Source organism: Chelmon rostratus, chromosome 12 (genome assembly GCF_017976325.1).
Source record: "Chelmon rostratus isolate fCheRos1 chromosome 12, fCheRos1.pri, whole genome shotgun sequence".
Classification (NCBI taxonomy): domain Eukaryota; kingdom Metazoa; phylum Chordata; class Actinopteri; order Chaetodontiformes; family Chaetodontidae; genus Chelmon; species Chelmon rostratus.
The window spans coordinates 15,946,677-15,961,653 of NC_055669.1; the positions used below are offsets into that span (position 1 = coordinate 15,946,677).

General features: G+C 42.0%; 1 protein-coding gene across 1 annotated transcript in view; it reads right to left on the reverse strand.

Moving 5' to 3' along the window:
* Positions 1 to 1,018: 1,018 nt before the first annotated feature.
* The window catches only part of LOC121614526 (voltage-dependent R-type calcium channel subunit alpha-1E-like), a 52,389-nt gene continuing 38,430 nt past the window's right edge, over positions 1,019 to 14,977 (reverse strand). Inside the window, exons 24-48 of the mRNA XM_041948436.1 lie at positions 14,560 to 14,619; positions 14,307 to 14,413; positions 13,794 to 13,805; positions 12,872 to 12,968; positions 12,601 to 12,761; positions 11,219 to 11,356; positions 10,827 to 11,028; positions 10,566 to 10,730; positions 9,684 to 9,794; positions 9,501 to 9,581; positions 9,106 to 9,225; positions 8,908 to 8,973; positions 8,283 to 8,374; positions 7,882 to 8,056; positions 7,668 to 7,795; positions 7,198 to 7,294; positions 6,506 to 6,611; positions 6,037 to 6,144; positions 5,851 to 5,951; positions 5,250 to 5,356; positions 5,064 to 5,163; positions 3,292 to 3,396; positions 2,688 to 2,820; positions 2,141 to 2,304; positions 1,019 to 1,543 (exon numbers count right to left, since the gene is read on the reverse strand). Of these exons, the coding sequence (XP_041804370.1) occupies positions 1,019 to 1,543; positions 2,141 to 2,304; positions 2,688 to 2,820; positions 3,292 to 3,396; positions 5,064 to 5,163; positions 5,250 to 5,356; positions 5,851 to 5,951; positions 6,037 to 6,144; positions 6,506 to 6,611; positions 7,198 to 7,294; positions 7,668 to 7,795; positions 7,882 to 8,056; positions 8,283 to 8,374; positions 8,908 to 8,973; positions 9,106 to 9,225; positions 9,501 to 9,581; positions 9,684 to 9,794; positions 10,566 to 10,730; positions 10,827 to 11,028; positions 11,219 to 11,356; positions 12,601 to 12,761; positions 12,872 to 12,968; positions 13,794 to 13,805; positions 14,307 to 14,413; positions 14,560 to 14,619 (3,261 nt within the window). The remainder of the gene's footprint in view (positions 1,544 to 2,140; positions 2,305 to 2,687; positions 2,821 to 3,291; positions 3,397 to 5,063; positions 5,164 to 5,249; positions 5,357 to 5,850; positions 5,952 to 6,036; positions 6,145 to 6,505; positions 6,612 to 7,197; positions 7,295 to 7,667; positions 7,796 to 7,881; positions 8,057 to 8,282; positions 8,375 to 8,907; positions 8,974 to 9,105; positions 9,226 to 9,500; positions 9,582 to 9,683; positions 9,795 to 10,565; positions 10,731 to 10,826; positions 11,029 to 11,218; positions 11,357 to 12,600; positions 12,762 to 12,871; positions 12,969 to 13,793; positions 13,806 to 14,306; positions 14,414 to 14,559; positions 14,620 to 14,977) is intronic.

Here is a 14,977-nt window from a genome sequence, read left to right on the forward strand (position 1 = left end):
AGCAAATGGGTCATGGTGTGTCTACAGTGTTTCTACAGTCATTGTCTGCAATGGTTCATACAATATTCACAAGGAAGAAAAAGGTGAAAACAGATGAAATATTGTTTTGTTTTCATATCAGTTCATACTAAAATTACATGCCCAACAACTCTCAAACTCAAATGTTAGATATAATTGTTGGAAAATTCTCATTTAAAGGGTGTAGACTGCAAATAAAAATAAAACAGACTGTTTTGAAGGATAATTAAGAAATTTCAAAGGTTTGAGGTGTGTTGGAGGCATGATTTAACAATAACGCGGGGTGAAATAACAAATAAGTATCTTTTCTATGCTTTTCTATTACCGTATTCATATCTCACAACTTATTATGTTCAATACCAAAAAGAAAAATGACGGGGAAAATCAGGCAGTTTTTTCCCCAGCACATTCATTCATACTGTAAAAAAATCCAGCATTATTGAGTGTTACTTATAAGTATCCACATTGTCTGGTAAAGTATCAGATCGCCTCTTTGTGATGGCTTCCTGTATTGATCTGGTCTCATAAATGGCAATGGTGTGATGATCACAATGTATTTACAAAACAATTACTTTATAAGAAAATGTAGTTACATATTCACACACCCCACAGATAAATACTGTTAAGAGCAACACTGAATCATTTAGGAACATCTTCAGAAATGAAATACCTATTGACACAAATGACATAATTTGATCCATTCATTTAGTTTCTGCATCCCGCGACTATTTGAGATGTATTATTACTCTCTATCATCAAGTACAAGTCAGGAAATAGACCTTATTTATTGTCAGTGTTCTGTGTGAATTGACAACTACAGTTTCAGGAAGTACTGTTCTTTCTGTTTCGTTTGTTTTGGGTTCACATTTTATCAACATCCAGAGGGCTCATGGCACTGATGCAAAAAGAGTCACATTAACCTTGACTCTGCACAGGCATACAGAGTCCTCTAACATCTCCCTGGGATTCCCCCTCCTCCCTCATGCTGTGCCTCCTGTCCCTAGCACCTGTCGTCCTCCTCTGTGTCGCTGAGGGGATCGCAGCCTGCAACGGAGGTCGTCTGCCCCAGGCGCTTCCGAAAATGTCCGTTGGGGACCTGCCAGCCAGTCCGCAAGCGCGGGCGGGCCGAGCTGATGGTGTTTGAGCGTCCCAGGCTGCAGGCCACGGCCGCCTCGAAGGTCAACGTCTCCATGGGCCCGGAGGGGTCTGGGCTGTGGTCGCCCTCTTGGGAGGCCAGGAACGGCTCGGAGGGGTAGCGTCGAGGTGGGGATGGGTGTCTGCCTGCCTCGCACCCCCTTTCTCCTGCACCCCCCTCTTGGGTTTCCCAGGTGGGCTTGCCCCGCCTCACGGGCTCCGGGCTGCCTTGTTCGTCCTCGTCTTCGCCGACAGAGGGATGCGTGCGACACACGAGCGGGGAGTAAGTGATGTGAGGGCGAGAGCGGGTCGGGGTCTGGGATGAAGGTCGACGGCCGCTGGGGGTGCTGGATTCTGAGGTGGAGGGTACTGGACTGTCCGAGCTGTTGCCCTGGAGACATGTATAAAGGAAAAAATGGAACAAACAATGGTGTCGTGGATTGTCTTTGATAGGGCAACTGGAAAACTGGAACTACAAAACTTGTGCTCTTAACTAGTAGTTTTAGGGTTAAATTGAGGTATAAAGTTGAACTGGAGCAAGTACTCTTAGCTAGTGATGTACTGCAAAACATTATTCTTGACATAAATCAGATGTAGCAGATAAATCACATGTATTCTTTTTACATTTCTTAGTTTGCTGCAATTCACTATCTGTGTATATAATGATAATATGCTGCTTTTGTTTGATTTTGACTCCCTGCAAATTGTAATGTGAAGCTAAATATGAGTTTCAAAGGCCTTTTGTCAATGAATGAATGAATGCATAATGATTGTGATATATATTGATATCAGAAAAATACTCATATCTCATGATAAAACAATGCGAAGAGTCTGATTGACATGCGAAAAAATCTACTTGTAGGGGAAATTTGGCGCATTCACTTTTATAGACTTTCTAGTTTTTCTTAAGCCTTGTTCATTTCTGACTATTCTTCACTGCTGTCCAAGTCCTTGAATCAGTTCATTGGACGGAGTTTTCCTGTCCTACCTGTTTATCTTGGGCGTGAGCTCTCTCTGCACTAGAGGATCGCGAGGGCTGCAAGCTTCTTTCCTCCGAGTTACAACGAGACGTGTCCGGGGAGAGCAGGTGGCAGCGCTCCTTAGACCGGCCGCGCTCCCTGTCGCCATGCTGCCAGTGCTCAGACCGAGAAACTAGAAGGAAGACATTCAGGAGAGGAGGCAAAGTAAAATGACAGATAAAGAGAAAAAGAGACGGCTCGTAGCATCTTGCGTTTCTTTCTAGTATCTAGGATGAAGTGTCATCAACAAACCAAGAATACACACATTTCCCTCTTATTGGCATTGTGACCAGAATAGGTGCGGCCTGGCAGCCAATTAACATTTCTCAATAGCAGTGTATGGAGAGCATCTCTAACCACACAAGTAAATGGAAATAAATTAATTGTAAAAAATAAAATAAATACTCCACCATATGGGAAAAATATCCCAATAACATCATTATAAAAATTATATGGGGGGGGTCAACATATCGTGCACACAAACTGATGTGATAATAACGGGTGAGCAAGACTAACCAGCAGCCTTGTAGCTCTTGTGACGAGGTCGATAAAGTCGCTCGGGGCTTTTCTCCTCCTGCCAAAGACCGTTCACCCGCTGATCCGCGACGGTGGAGGCTGAACGCTTCATGGAGCCACTTGCAACCTCCGCCTGCTTTTCATGTAAAAACATGCAGCAACAAAACAGACAGACATGCAAGCACAAGGTACATACACAATGAAAAGATTACACATACTGTCATTCCTGTCCGATTATTTAATGCAGAAACAAGTGGACCATTGCAGAGAGTTTAAAAAAAAAATCATGCTTAAGTTAGTGCAAAAAAAAACAAACAAACAAACTGCATCCTCATAGACTTGTTAGGTTTAGTTTCCTCTATTCTGGAGATAAAAGAGATCAAAGTAAGAAGGGGAGACATCAGCATTCAAACATCCCATCTTAACAGTTCTTTGAGCCTTAATCAGACTCCCAGAGGAGCAAAAACAAGCCAAAACTCTACTGCTTTAAACTTCTCGGGGTCTCGTGCACGTAAGGAACAAGGCACTTTGGCATTACAGCCCATGCAGCCACTGAAGTCCTCAAGGTCCAGCACAGAGGCCGTGTCGTGGAAGATGAGTGTACCTGTGACTCTACAGCCAGACGGGGCATGGAAGAGGCCCGCACACACAGGCCCCTCCCTAGCGGAAGCTCCAGTGGGGCTTCAATCCCCCTACTGCACTCGCCCACCTAAGTGAGTACAGAAACAAGAGAGGAGGGCAAGGAGAGACAGCGCACCAATCAGGCTCGTCCCTGCCAGGACTGCCTCTATATAGATATATACGAAGGGTCCAGTTCAGGCGAGAGGAGGGCAGACAAGCCATTTCATCACTGAGGGTCATCTATCATAGCCATCACCATCGCCATCCAATCAGAAGCCATTCCAGCCAAAAACGGACAGGTTAACAACTAGCAACAGGAAAACTGACTTTAAGGAGGAGATAGAAAGAGTGTGAGGTTGAGGGGAGCAAAGGGTGGAGAAGAAGAGCGAGAGTAGACGAGAAACACGACAGTTAACAGGGAAAGATGGAATCCATATTTCAGCTAGGAGGGACATTCAATCATGCACGTTCAGGTCTTAGCTACACAAACAGAGCCGCACAACATCTGTGTAGGGCCCGGACACATTCCTCTGTAAGAACAAACACTAACATGAGGGGATTTCAGAATCATTTCATATCATTCATCTAGCAGGCAACGTAGACTAGTAAAACCAGACAGCATAGACACAGCGAAACACCAACAGTTTGACAATCTGTCTTAGCTATTCCAACCATCTACAGGACTGAAAGACAAGGAGCACAGGGAGCAGCGGTGCCGTGCTCTGCAAGGCACTGAGAAAAGTCACAGCAACGTCATCCGTTAAAGCACGACCACACCGTTTTTCTGTGGGGTTAAACACTGCAATAAACGCTTATAAGAGAATGGTTACGGGATCACACGATAACTCTAAAGGGCAACACACATCGGCGGCACACTGTTTTCACCGGCAGGCTGGGCACACCCGCTGGTCACGGCTCTGTTTTGGATGATTATCTCGTAGTAAAAATATTCTGGAGAGAAGGGAGAAGGTTTGGTGCGTTCCATCGGAGGGCAAGATTTCAGCGATAGTGTCTGTGCTTGCGTGACATTGGCTAACTAACGCCTGGTGCAAGCTGCACTTCATATTTGAAGTGGACTCACTCATCTGAGCCCTCATCCACAGCAGCCTACTATTACCCTGCATCAGGGCGGGATGCTTAACCATGATGGATCGGCTGATAGAGGAGCAGAATCATGTTTTTGATGCGCTGAATGTGTTTTTTATAATGATGGTCTGTCTAGCACAGCATTTACGTTGTGTGTGTGTGTGTGTGTGTGTGTGTGTGTGTGTGTGTGTGTGTCTCACAGAGAATATTGAAACGTGGCTTCGGGCTGTTTTCGCACCACAGTTTGCTTTTCTAATTGCAATTGAAAAAACATTATCTGTAAAAACGACTTGTAACAATCAAATCAGAGTAACCAGCTCATCCCTTCTCTACACTATGGCAACTTCTTCTGTCTGTATGATGCACCCAGTGTATGGCTATCAATTACGGTGATACCGACCGCAGATGTGTGTTGCGCTTTAAGGGTTGTAATATAAATGTGAAAGTATGTCTATTTTTTTAATTTGACCCCTAAAACAAATAAAGACCATTCTGAGAAGGAAAATTTGCTGTTTCATTTAACTGGTCACAACCTGAACACAACCTCCGACGACTCAACAGTGCTTAATTTAAAGGGGTAAAAAAAGTAAAAAAAGGTTAAGAACCACTGCCGTAAGACACGATGATGGTATTAATGGCTGTGTGCTCATGTTAGTTCTGCTTTCTCACCGGATTCTGCTGTTCACTGGCATCAATGTCGGAGCTGATGGGCTGCAGAAATAGCTCCTGGGGTGAGATGGGGCTCAAAGCCACGAAGCCTCCCCTGGTCCTGTGTCCGAACAGACAGAAACAAGTAAACAAACACGCAAACAGAGAGAACAAATGCGACAAATCTGCACAGGTGCACGGACTCACAGGGCCGAGCCAGCGCTGTGGGCCATCATCGGCAGCGTCTGGGTGTTGGACAGAATGTCCTCGGGGAGGGTGGAGGCGTCCAGACGCTTGAACATTAAGTTACTCTTCTGAGATGAGAGAAATGAAAACATGACAAGCCAAACGCAGGTCAGAGGCCTTCATTTCAGTTTAATTTTCATGTCGCACAGGCCAAATATAAGAATAGAGTCTAGGGCCAAAAGAAGACATCAAGGAAACACACCTGCACTTCCTCCCTGTATGTACACCGCTCTGGGGGAACTTTCCTTTTTTCCATGCAGTTTTCTTTTTTTTTCTTTCTATGTTGTGCTTGTTTGCTAGCTATCATGGCTATTATATCTACCAATTTAGAGGTTTTCTTGTTGTTTCTTCATATAATTAATCAAACTGTGCCTTTAAAGTGAGGCATAATACTTATTATAGCAGACCCTGTCATGTGAGGATGGACATTGCTTTCACGGAGACTGTTATTTCATCACATATCATTTATCACGTATCTCTTTTTCTTTGAATATATAACTGCAAAACGGTGTGAGAAATATATTTAGGTGCAAGAAAGTTCATAGCAGCATGCAGGGCTGACCTGAGCTTCGAGTTGTTGCCGGAGCTTCTTGGCTTTGTTCTGTTTGAAGTAGTCCATGATCATCATGGAGGCGTAGATCTTCCCCACTGTCATGTCTGTATCTGTGAGGGCAGAGATGCAACATTAGCTGTTCCTGCCTGTCTCTCTGCATTATATTGAGTATTTCCTCCGTAGTTAGAGTCAGACCTTTGTTGATAGGTACCAGTAGGTCCAAGGTCTTCTGGGGCAGATAGGGCCAAATGATGCTGATCTCTTTTTGCAGTTCGCTATCCAGCCCGATGCGGTCCTCACCACCTGTGATAAACATCCACATTCAGCCACTCTGACAAACAGCATGCGCTATATTTCTGCCATCAAAGCTGAAACTATTAGACGATTATTGATTATCAAATAATTTGATATTTGATTCATCATTTAAGTCATTTTTCAAGCATACTGTGAGGATCTGATGAGTTTGTTCTATGAAAGCAAATTGAATACTTTGGAGTTTTGGTTTGCTGGCAATCTGAAGACTTCACCTTGGACATTTTCACAATATTCTGACATTTTATAGATCAAAGGACTAATCGATTATCACACAAATAATCAGCTGATGAATAATCGTTAGTTACAGCCTGAGATGTCATATGACAATCATCACATGCTTATCAGTGACCTCTAGCTATTTTGATGTCCAAAGCTGTGCGGATGAGTGACATCAGGGTGGAGGTGAAGTGGACAGACATGTCCTCATCCACAGGCATGTTCATCAACACCAACCTCTGAGAGACAACAAGGAGAGATTCATTCATTCATTTTCTTATCAAAGTGAATCACCAAATGGTCTGTTGATACTTTGAACAGCATTTAAGCAGATCAAACATAAACTTCACTCATTAAGTTCACATCGTCCAGTTATTTGGTGTCTATGCATTTTCTTAAACTGAATAACTGATGAACAACCTTTGAAATGATTCCCCAGAGATCTCCACAGTTTGATTCGACGCACTCAAACACACGTCTGCTTTAATGCAGTTCATGCAAAATGAGCTTTAAAATGAAATTCCCTTCTGTGATCATCATCAGCTGATCTTCACTGAAACAGCTTCTGCACATTTTCCACCAATAATGCTGCTTGCTTTTGGCTGTAAACACAACTGAAAGTTTAAAACTCAACTAAGTGGTTTGGTTTCATTACCCGTGACTTGATAAAAAGTCTGTTGGTTGCCTTGAAGCCACCATCTATCATTTGTATTGCTCTTTTCTGTAGCAAATATAATAGATTTATATGATATAAATAAGATTTCACTTGACTTTTCATCTCATCTAACCCTTGTGTGTTTAGAAAAGTGAGAAAGTTTTCAGTACCTTGTAGGCGATCTTGGCAGGACATTTTTTGCCCAGGCCCAGAGGAGGAGACATGTGGGTTAACATCTCATACATGGCCGTGTAGTGGATACGACCACTTTGTAGGCAAAAACGAGGTGATAAGTGAGAGGAGATACAAAGAAACAGAAGCACAGGGAGGAGCGGTTAATGAAATAAAACTCAGATCTGATACAGACGATACAAACAGCGAGTTCCCTTTTCTTCTACTTGGTATGCAACATCTGACATTTTCTTGCAAAAGAAAGTTGGCTTTTGCTCAGTGAACTCTGGATGCTCTTTTGGATTTGAATTTCATCAACTTGTGCTAAACATGACAGCTCACTGCAGTGCAGTAACATTTCACACTCTTTGACGGCCCCCTGCTGGTCAAAGACGGAACATGAATGCTGATCAGGTCTGCTTGAAACTGCAAGCAAAAATGTAAAAGTGCAGCAGCAATACGATCTCACCATGCCAGACGATCATACTCCCCCCAGATGCGAACAAACTCATCCAGGTGGTGGGGACCCAGGATGGAGGAGTCTCTTGTCAGGTACTCAAAGTTATCCATGATCACAGCCACGAACAGATTTAGCATCTAAAAGGGACATGAGAAGAAAATCGGTGTGCAATCAAGCAGAAAAACTGACAAATACATAAACAGAATGATGTTTGAGTCCTGACCAGGAAGGAGCTGAAGAAGATGAATGAGACAAAGTAGCAGTAAGCAAAGTCGGTCCCACAGCCCCCCTCATGGTCCGGAGACATGGTGAGGGGGGCGATGGAGGGGTCTGGTTCACATTCCTGACCCGATAGACACGAAAGCATAATCTCCTGCCAGGACTCCCCTGTCGCACTCCTGGAGGTTTAAAAACACAAAAACATCCAGTGGATGTCAAACTAAGATCCATTAGGCAAAAAGTCTAGAAAGAGGGCTACAGGCGAATACGGTAAAAATTTAACTAATAGATATCACAGACCTGCGCTCTCTAGGCCAAAATCTAGATTTTCACCTGTAGCGTCCCTCCTTCACTCAAATGAAATTGAAGGCATCAAGCTTGGAGGATATTTTTTGATAAGCCCACCTGAAGAGCAGCATCAGCGCACTGAAAAAGGTCTTAAAATTGTTGTGTTGATTGATGTGACTCTCGTCGTTCAGCTTGATGTTTCCAAACACCTGCAGAAAACAGGTGGCTTCAGTAAAATAATCACTTTTGTTCATTTCAGTGGAACCCCACCTGCATCTGCCACGGCAGCTGTAATCTAAGGTCCATACATTCAAAAAAAGGCAAACATTAAAAATAGATAAAAGAAAGCAGCTGATCTAAATCAATACCACACACATAAATGGTCTAAATTATCTCATATAATATTCACAAAATAAAGGTGAAGAATGTGCAACAGTGCAGCTACAACCCAGATTCCAGAAAAGTTGGGACACCGTGTAAAACGTAAATAAAAACAGAATGCAGTCATTTGCAAACAAATTGTTTCCTGTTTCCTGAGGCTTTCCAGGATGCTCCTTTCATATCCAATCATGATGCTATCACCTGTTACCAATCAACCTGTTTACCTGTGGAATGTTCCATTTGGAGTCTTTTGTTGCTCCTGTCCCAACTTGTTTGAAATGTGTTGCTGCATCAAATTCAGAATAAGCAGATATTTACAAAGATCTGTTTTGCTGTTTGTGATAAATGAATGAAAAGATACCTGCATTCCAATTATGGCGTAAATGAAGAAAAGCATAGCGATGAGAAGACAGACGTAAGGAAGGGCCTGTTGGAAGGAGAGACAGCAAAAATTCAAACTTCTCACAAACGCAACAATCTGAATTTACCTGAAAAGTACTTTCATCATCCTCGTGTGAGGAATTAAATGATGAGAAAGACGATTGTCAAAATGTCTGACCTTGAAAGACTGAACGAAGGTCCACAGCAGAATACGGATGGTGTAACCCTGTCTGAGCAGCTTGATCAACCTGGCCGCTCGGAAAAGCTTCAGGAAACTCATGTTGATGGTGTTCACCGACTGGGACAAACGTGCAAACGGATGGAGAGAGGGCGACACGAGACGGAGGGAGGGAGGGTGAGAGTGTCAGACAGACGGGAGAGACGGGATGTACACAGCGCACAGATGGCGAAAATCATCACAACATGACTTAAGTTGTGTCTAGAGGCAAGGATCGTAACACACAAGGAAACTCGGAAAGAAAAAAATGCTGCGTTTGAAGCTTTTTATTTGTGTCTTTCCTATTGAGGATCACAACATTGTGAAAAACGACTGGTGTCTTGGCAGTAACTTACCTGTAAATCCACAATTATCTCCGTGATGCTGCCAAGAACAGTGATGAAGTCAAAAATATTCCAAGTATCTCGAAAGTAGTTCTGCAGCAAAAGAAAATCATTGAAGCCATTTGGCTGATCATAGACACATGCTTTATTGTTGGAGCTGGAGGTGATTTCAGCTCACTTGTGTTTAATACTCACCACAAAACCAAACGCCATGATCTTGAGTATACACTCCAGAGAGAAGAGGACGGTGAAGGCTGTGTTCAGGTGTTTCAGGACGGTGTCGTAGGCTGTTGGGGCCGAGTAGTACTGACGGGAAAGAGAACAAAGGGTCAAACATTTAAAACGACACCACTGTTACTGACCACTTTGAATTTATTCATTATATTTAGGTAGATGACTTCCACGCACACTTTCACCGTTCATAAAGACAGATTCGCTTGTTTGTTCTTGGACATTCCAGTAATTATGATTTGTGAGAAAAAAGCATGATTTCTGGTGGGAAGTCTGGTGTCAATCAAACCTCTGACAAACAATACACAAACATGATTATTGTGAAAAGAAGTGTGGTAATTTTGTGGATTCTCTGCCTCAAATGTTTTGTTTTTAGGATTTATGTCTCAAGTCTCTAATGTGGTGGTGTCTTTGAACGCAACACGACAGATTTTTTTTAAAAGAGCACCTACTCTTAGGAAGGAAAGCCGCACATCATTAAGAATTAAACAGTTTAGCCCGATGACCTAAACCACTTTGTTTGGAGGTAAAACCTAAAGTGAATTCACCCAAAATGTTGCTCATAATTCCTCATTGAACAGGAAAAACAAATAGTGTGAAAACTATCGTAAGTACGACACAAAAAAGTTGCGAGTTGAGTCAGAGCCCTGACTAAAGCTGAATTTGTACAAAACTATCCTTTACTCACAATAAATTACTGCATGCTGAAGAAAACAAACAAGATTGTCTGAAGACCAAAGATTTATTGTCATGGATTATTTATCTCAAGCACTCAAACATGCAAACATGATAAATACAAGGTCGTCTGTCTACTGTTCCACTACTGCTGAACGAGCGCTGCTCTACCTTCATCATGAGGACCACCGTGTTGAGAGCGATCATGACAAGCACCGTGTACTCAAAAGATGGCGACGCCACAAAGTGCCACAGTCTGTACTGGAAGGTCTGTCTGTTCTGGGGCATGTAGCGGGTCATCGGCTTGGCGCTGATGGCGAAGTCGATGCAAGCCCTCTGATGGAGAGAAATTCAACGAAACATACACGTAGAGCTGAAGATCTTTAAAAATACACAAATATGTGTGTGTGAACGTTTCACCGCTCACCGCACCTCGTTCTTCTCCAGACTGCACTCCTGAATCATCTTGTCGCCCTGCTCCTGGAAGGTGATGATGATGAGAGCCACAAAGATGTTGACGAAGAAGAACGGGAAGACCACAAAGTAGACCACGTAGAAGACAGACATCTCCATCCGGTTCCCTCGACTCGGCCCCATGTTCTCCTCTGTGACATCGGTAGAGTGCTGCAGGACCCTGGCAGGGAAAACAGAACGGAGAGCTCAGTTATCTTTTTAGGCAATTAAGACCAAAATTACTAACATTACCATCCCTGAAATGACAATTTTTGAAGGGGGAAATTGTGTAGTTCAGTGGTTTATATAATAATCCAATCAAAAAGACCATTTGGAGCTGAAACTGTTGGTCTGAGTGAAAGTCTACTTACTGAGGCCATCCCTCTCCAGTGGAGACGGTGAAGAGCGTGAGGAGGGCCCAGCAGACGTTGTCGTAGTGAAACTCGTGTCTCCTCCACTCTCTCCTCTTCACCTCCTTTTTGTCTCTGCTGTAGTCAATGTAGTAGCCTCTGCAGGGAACAGAGCGGCCCAGAGGTCATAGATTCACTTAACTCACTGACTGAACCAGCAGTTTTAATGAACAGGAAGATATATCCCTAACCCGCGTACTATTAACTGGTGAATCTGGGGATCTGCAGCCAATCACAGGCCATCTGCTGCTACTGTACATCAAGACTGAGGAGCTGCTGCTCACACTCAGAGTCTCTGCATCATGAGCAAGGATTTGTCCATCTGTCACCTCTCTTACGTACGTCATACATCAATTACATTTTTTGAATCTACTTATTCCTTAGTTGTATTGAAATGTCGTGAATTTCTTGACAGAACGTTTAAGAAAAGAGAAATGTCCCTTTGTTTCCTGCTCTCCGGTCTTTTATGTTTATGTATGTAATTTTTTTGTACAAGTAATTTGATTTAGGTGTTTTGGTTTTATTGCTACTTCAGGCTGGCAAGTTGTTTGGGTTTTCACTGAAGTTCTCTATAAAGGTGGATAAAGAAACAAGATACGTTTAATTAGTGAGCTTTAGAGGTGCTGTTAGGTGAATTTCTACTTTTACCTTTTTCCTGTATTTATGCTAAGCTAAGCTATTTTGCTAAGCTTGTCATTTAGTGTAGTGTACATGTCGGACTGGATCCATGGAGGATATTTAGGGATGTAATTATTCCAAACACTAGCAAAGGTGCTGAGAGGCTTGAACTGTGAGAGAGGTTAAGATCAGCGGTGGAACTTTACAGGAGCTTATTCATACTTTGTACTCAACTACATTTAAGAGGTAAAAATTAGACTTTTTACTCCACTACATCTATTTGATAGCTTTAGTCACTTTGCAGATTCATATCATTAATACAAAATATAATTAAGAAATAAATGATGACTATGTATTATTATATATTAAGATCCAACTTTATTGATCCCCAGAGGGAAATTCACAAGCTACCCAGCAGAGCATGGAGTGATTAAAATCAGCTCCACCTTTACCAGCTGCAACATTAAAGTGATGAACACATTAATGCATCATTAATTATAATCAGGCAATATAATACAAATCATTCTGACATGCGCCATTCTGCATAATGAGGACTTTTTCTTTTATTTTGGTGCAAAGACTTTTGTACTTTTACTCAAGAAAATATTGAATGCAGGACTTTTACTTGTAACAGGACATTTCTCCACTGTGGTTCTGCTATTTATACTGAAGTAAAAGATTTTAGTACTTCTTCCACCACTGGTTTAGATATACTATCCACTTACTGGCATTCCTTCTCTGTATTCATGGAGCTGTCAGTGCAGTAGAAGAACTTCCCCTTGAAGAGCTGCACCGCAATGACAGCGAAGATGAACATGAAGAGCTGGTACACAATGAGGATGTTGAAGACGTTCTTCAGGGATGTGACCACACAGTCAAAAACAGCCTGTAGAGAAGACAGAAGGGGCGGCAAAGCAAGCACGATCTGTCACGGATCTGTGAAATAACACCAAAAACCAAAATACTGGAGAGTGTTTGCAGATGTTTATGTCGTACCTTGAGTTTAGGAAGCCTCTTGATGGTTTTAAGAGGCCGCAGAACTCTCAAAACTCTGAGGGACTTTATTGTCTTGATGTCTCGGCCTTTGTTGTTTCTGTTGACATTGAAATACAGCGCTTGGGAACGTAGTTGTGCACTCCAACTTACGCACAAGGACATGTGGCAAAGATACATTTAAAACAGTGAAAAAGGAATAACAGAGTAAAAGCAAAATGTCAACACAAGTGCATAACAAAAAAACACACTGAAACACAGAACTTCACCTGGACCGTGTTTGTACAGAGTCCCGCAGGTGTCAAAAGTAAAAATGTTGATAATTTGTGCAATTTGTACCCTTAATTTAAGTATTTGCAAGCAAAGAAAGTGTAATAAATTCAGTTGCATTTATAATTAGTGTTCTCAAATCATGAAATTACACCTTAATATTACTTAACTCCATCAAATTAGTCTAATAGCATTAGGTTTTCACTGGTTAATTATTATAGAAGCTGTTTTTTCTGAGAAGCTGCTCTTAAATAACCAAATTTAGCAATGATTTATAGTATTCATTCTATTTGTCCTTGTCCTTGTATGAAACTCAATCTTGAGCTGTATGTGTGTCATTTGAACCAAAATACCTGGACACACACAACAATGTGTTCATTTTACAGAATAAGAGATTTTTTTCAATGAATTACAAAACAAAAATCAATAATTTGAGCCGACAAACCAGGTAATATGAAGGTATATATCATTAAGTAAGGGCAGAAATTATTTATTAGTGTGCCCTAATTATCAGACATTCCACCCTGATACCTGACAGACTTCGCAGTTTGGTGAGATCTCAAAGACACAATGAAAAACCACACACATGAAAATAAAAGAAATATATGAGAAGCTTATGGGAGACGTTTACATTTAGTGTGACTGAAATTTTTACCCCATCACATTCCTGGTAGCACCAACAGTGACAAAATCCACAGGAACAACAGAGAAAAATTGAGGCATAAAGAGAGATACACCGTGAGCAAAGCTCAGAGGATCACAGCTATATTCACAACAGAGAAATCAACATACAGTACAGTCCTCTACAGTACAACGATAGGCACGAAAGGTTTGCTAAGTTATCTGTCACACGAACAACAACAGAAAGAAATACTGAAGAGGTTTTTAGCATCAGTCGGGACACCTAACCCAGAATTACGCAGAAATCCATCTTTTTCCCTTGTTGTAGGACAGTGGTGACATTTAAATCTGAGTTACACGCTGCACAGGACCGTACATGCCTCCATATATGCAGTTTTTGTACTGCCCCTTTGTCAATGAAGCAGACCGCAATTTCAAATGACTTGGAGGGAAGGTCTTTTATAACAATACTGTATGCTCAGAAAAACGATTTGCTGCAGTGAGTCAGTCATTAGTCATCGGCAGGCAGCAATATATAGTGACTCACGTTAGAGCAAAGGCAATCAGAGCTCCCACCACCACGATGAAGTCCAGGATGTTCCACATGTCTCGGAAATAAGAGCCATCGTGCAGAATGAGACCCTGGTCTATCATCTGGAGGACAAACACACGCCCACACGGACACGTTAAATACACACAGGGACCAAAGCACCTCCGAGTATGTCTCGAGCAAGTTGAATTCTTTCAAAGTGGGATGTGATTTTGTCGAGGTGGAGAAAATATACGTTTCAGTCACGTACCTTGATGATCATTTCAAAGGTGAACACTCCAGTGAAGACATAATCAAAATATCGCAGGACCTGCATAATTTACAAACATATAACATACAAAAAAAAAATTATCTATCAAAAAAGACTGAGGGTGCATACTGTGTGTTCTAAATCCCTATTACAGCCCAACAATTCTATACTGATGTTCTGCATACGAATTCTCACTGTGTAAAAATCAGCCGCTTTAATGCTAACAGGAAATGATAGAATGAAAATATCTCCCTCTATATAAAAGAGACCTGTCTCTTCCAGTTAAGGTTTACAAAGAGAACATAAAATATCTCTTCAAGGATTTGATCCTTTATCCCCAAAAAACTTGCATTCTGCCTGGTTTGAGTAGAGCTGATTAACAATTAATCAATTAGTTGATGGCAAGAAAATTAGCTTC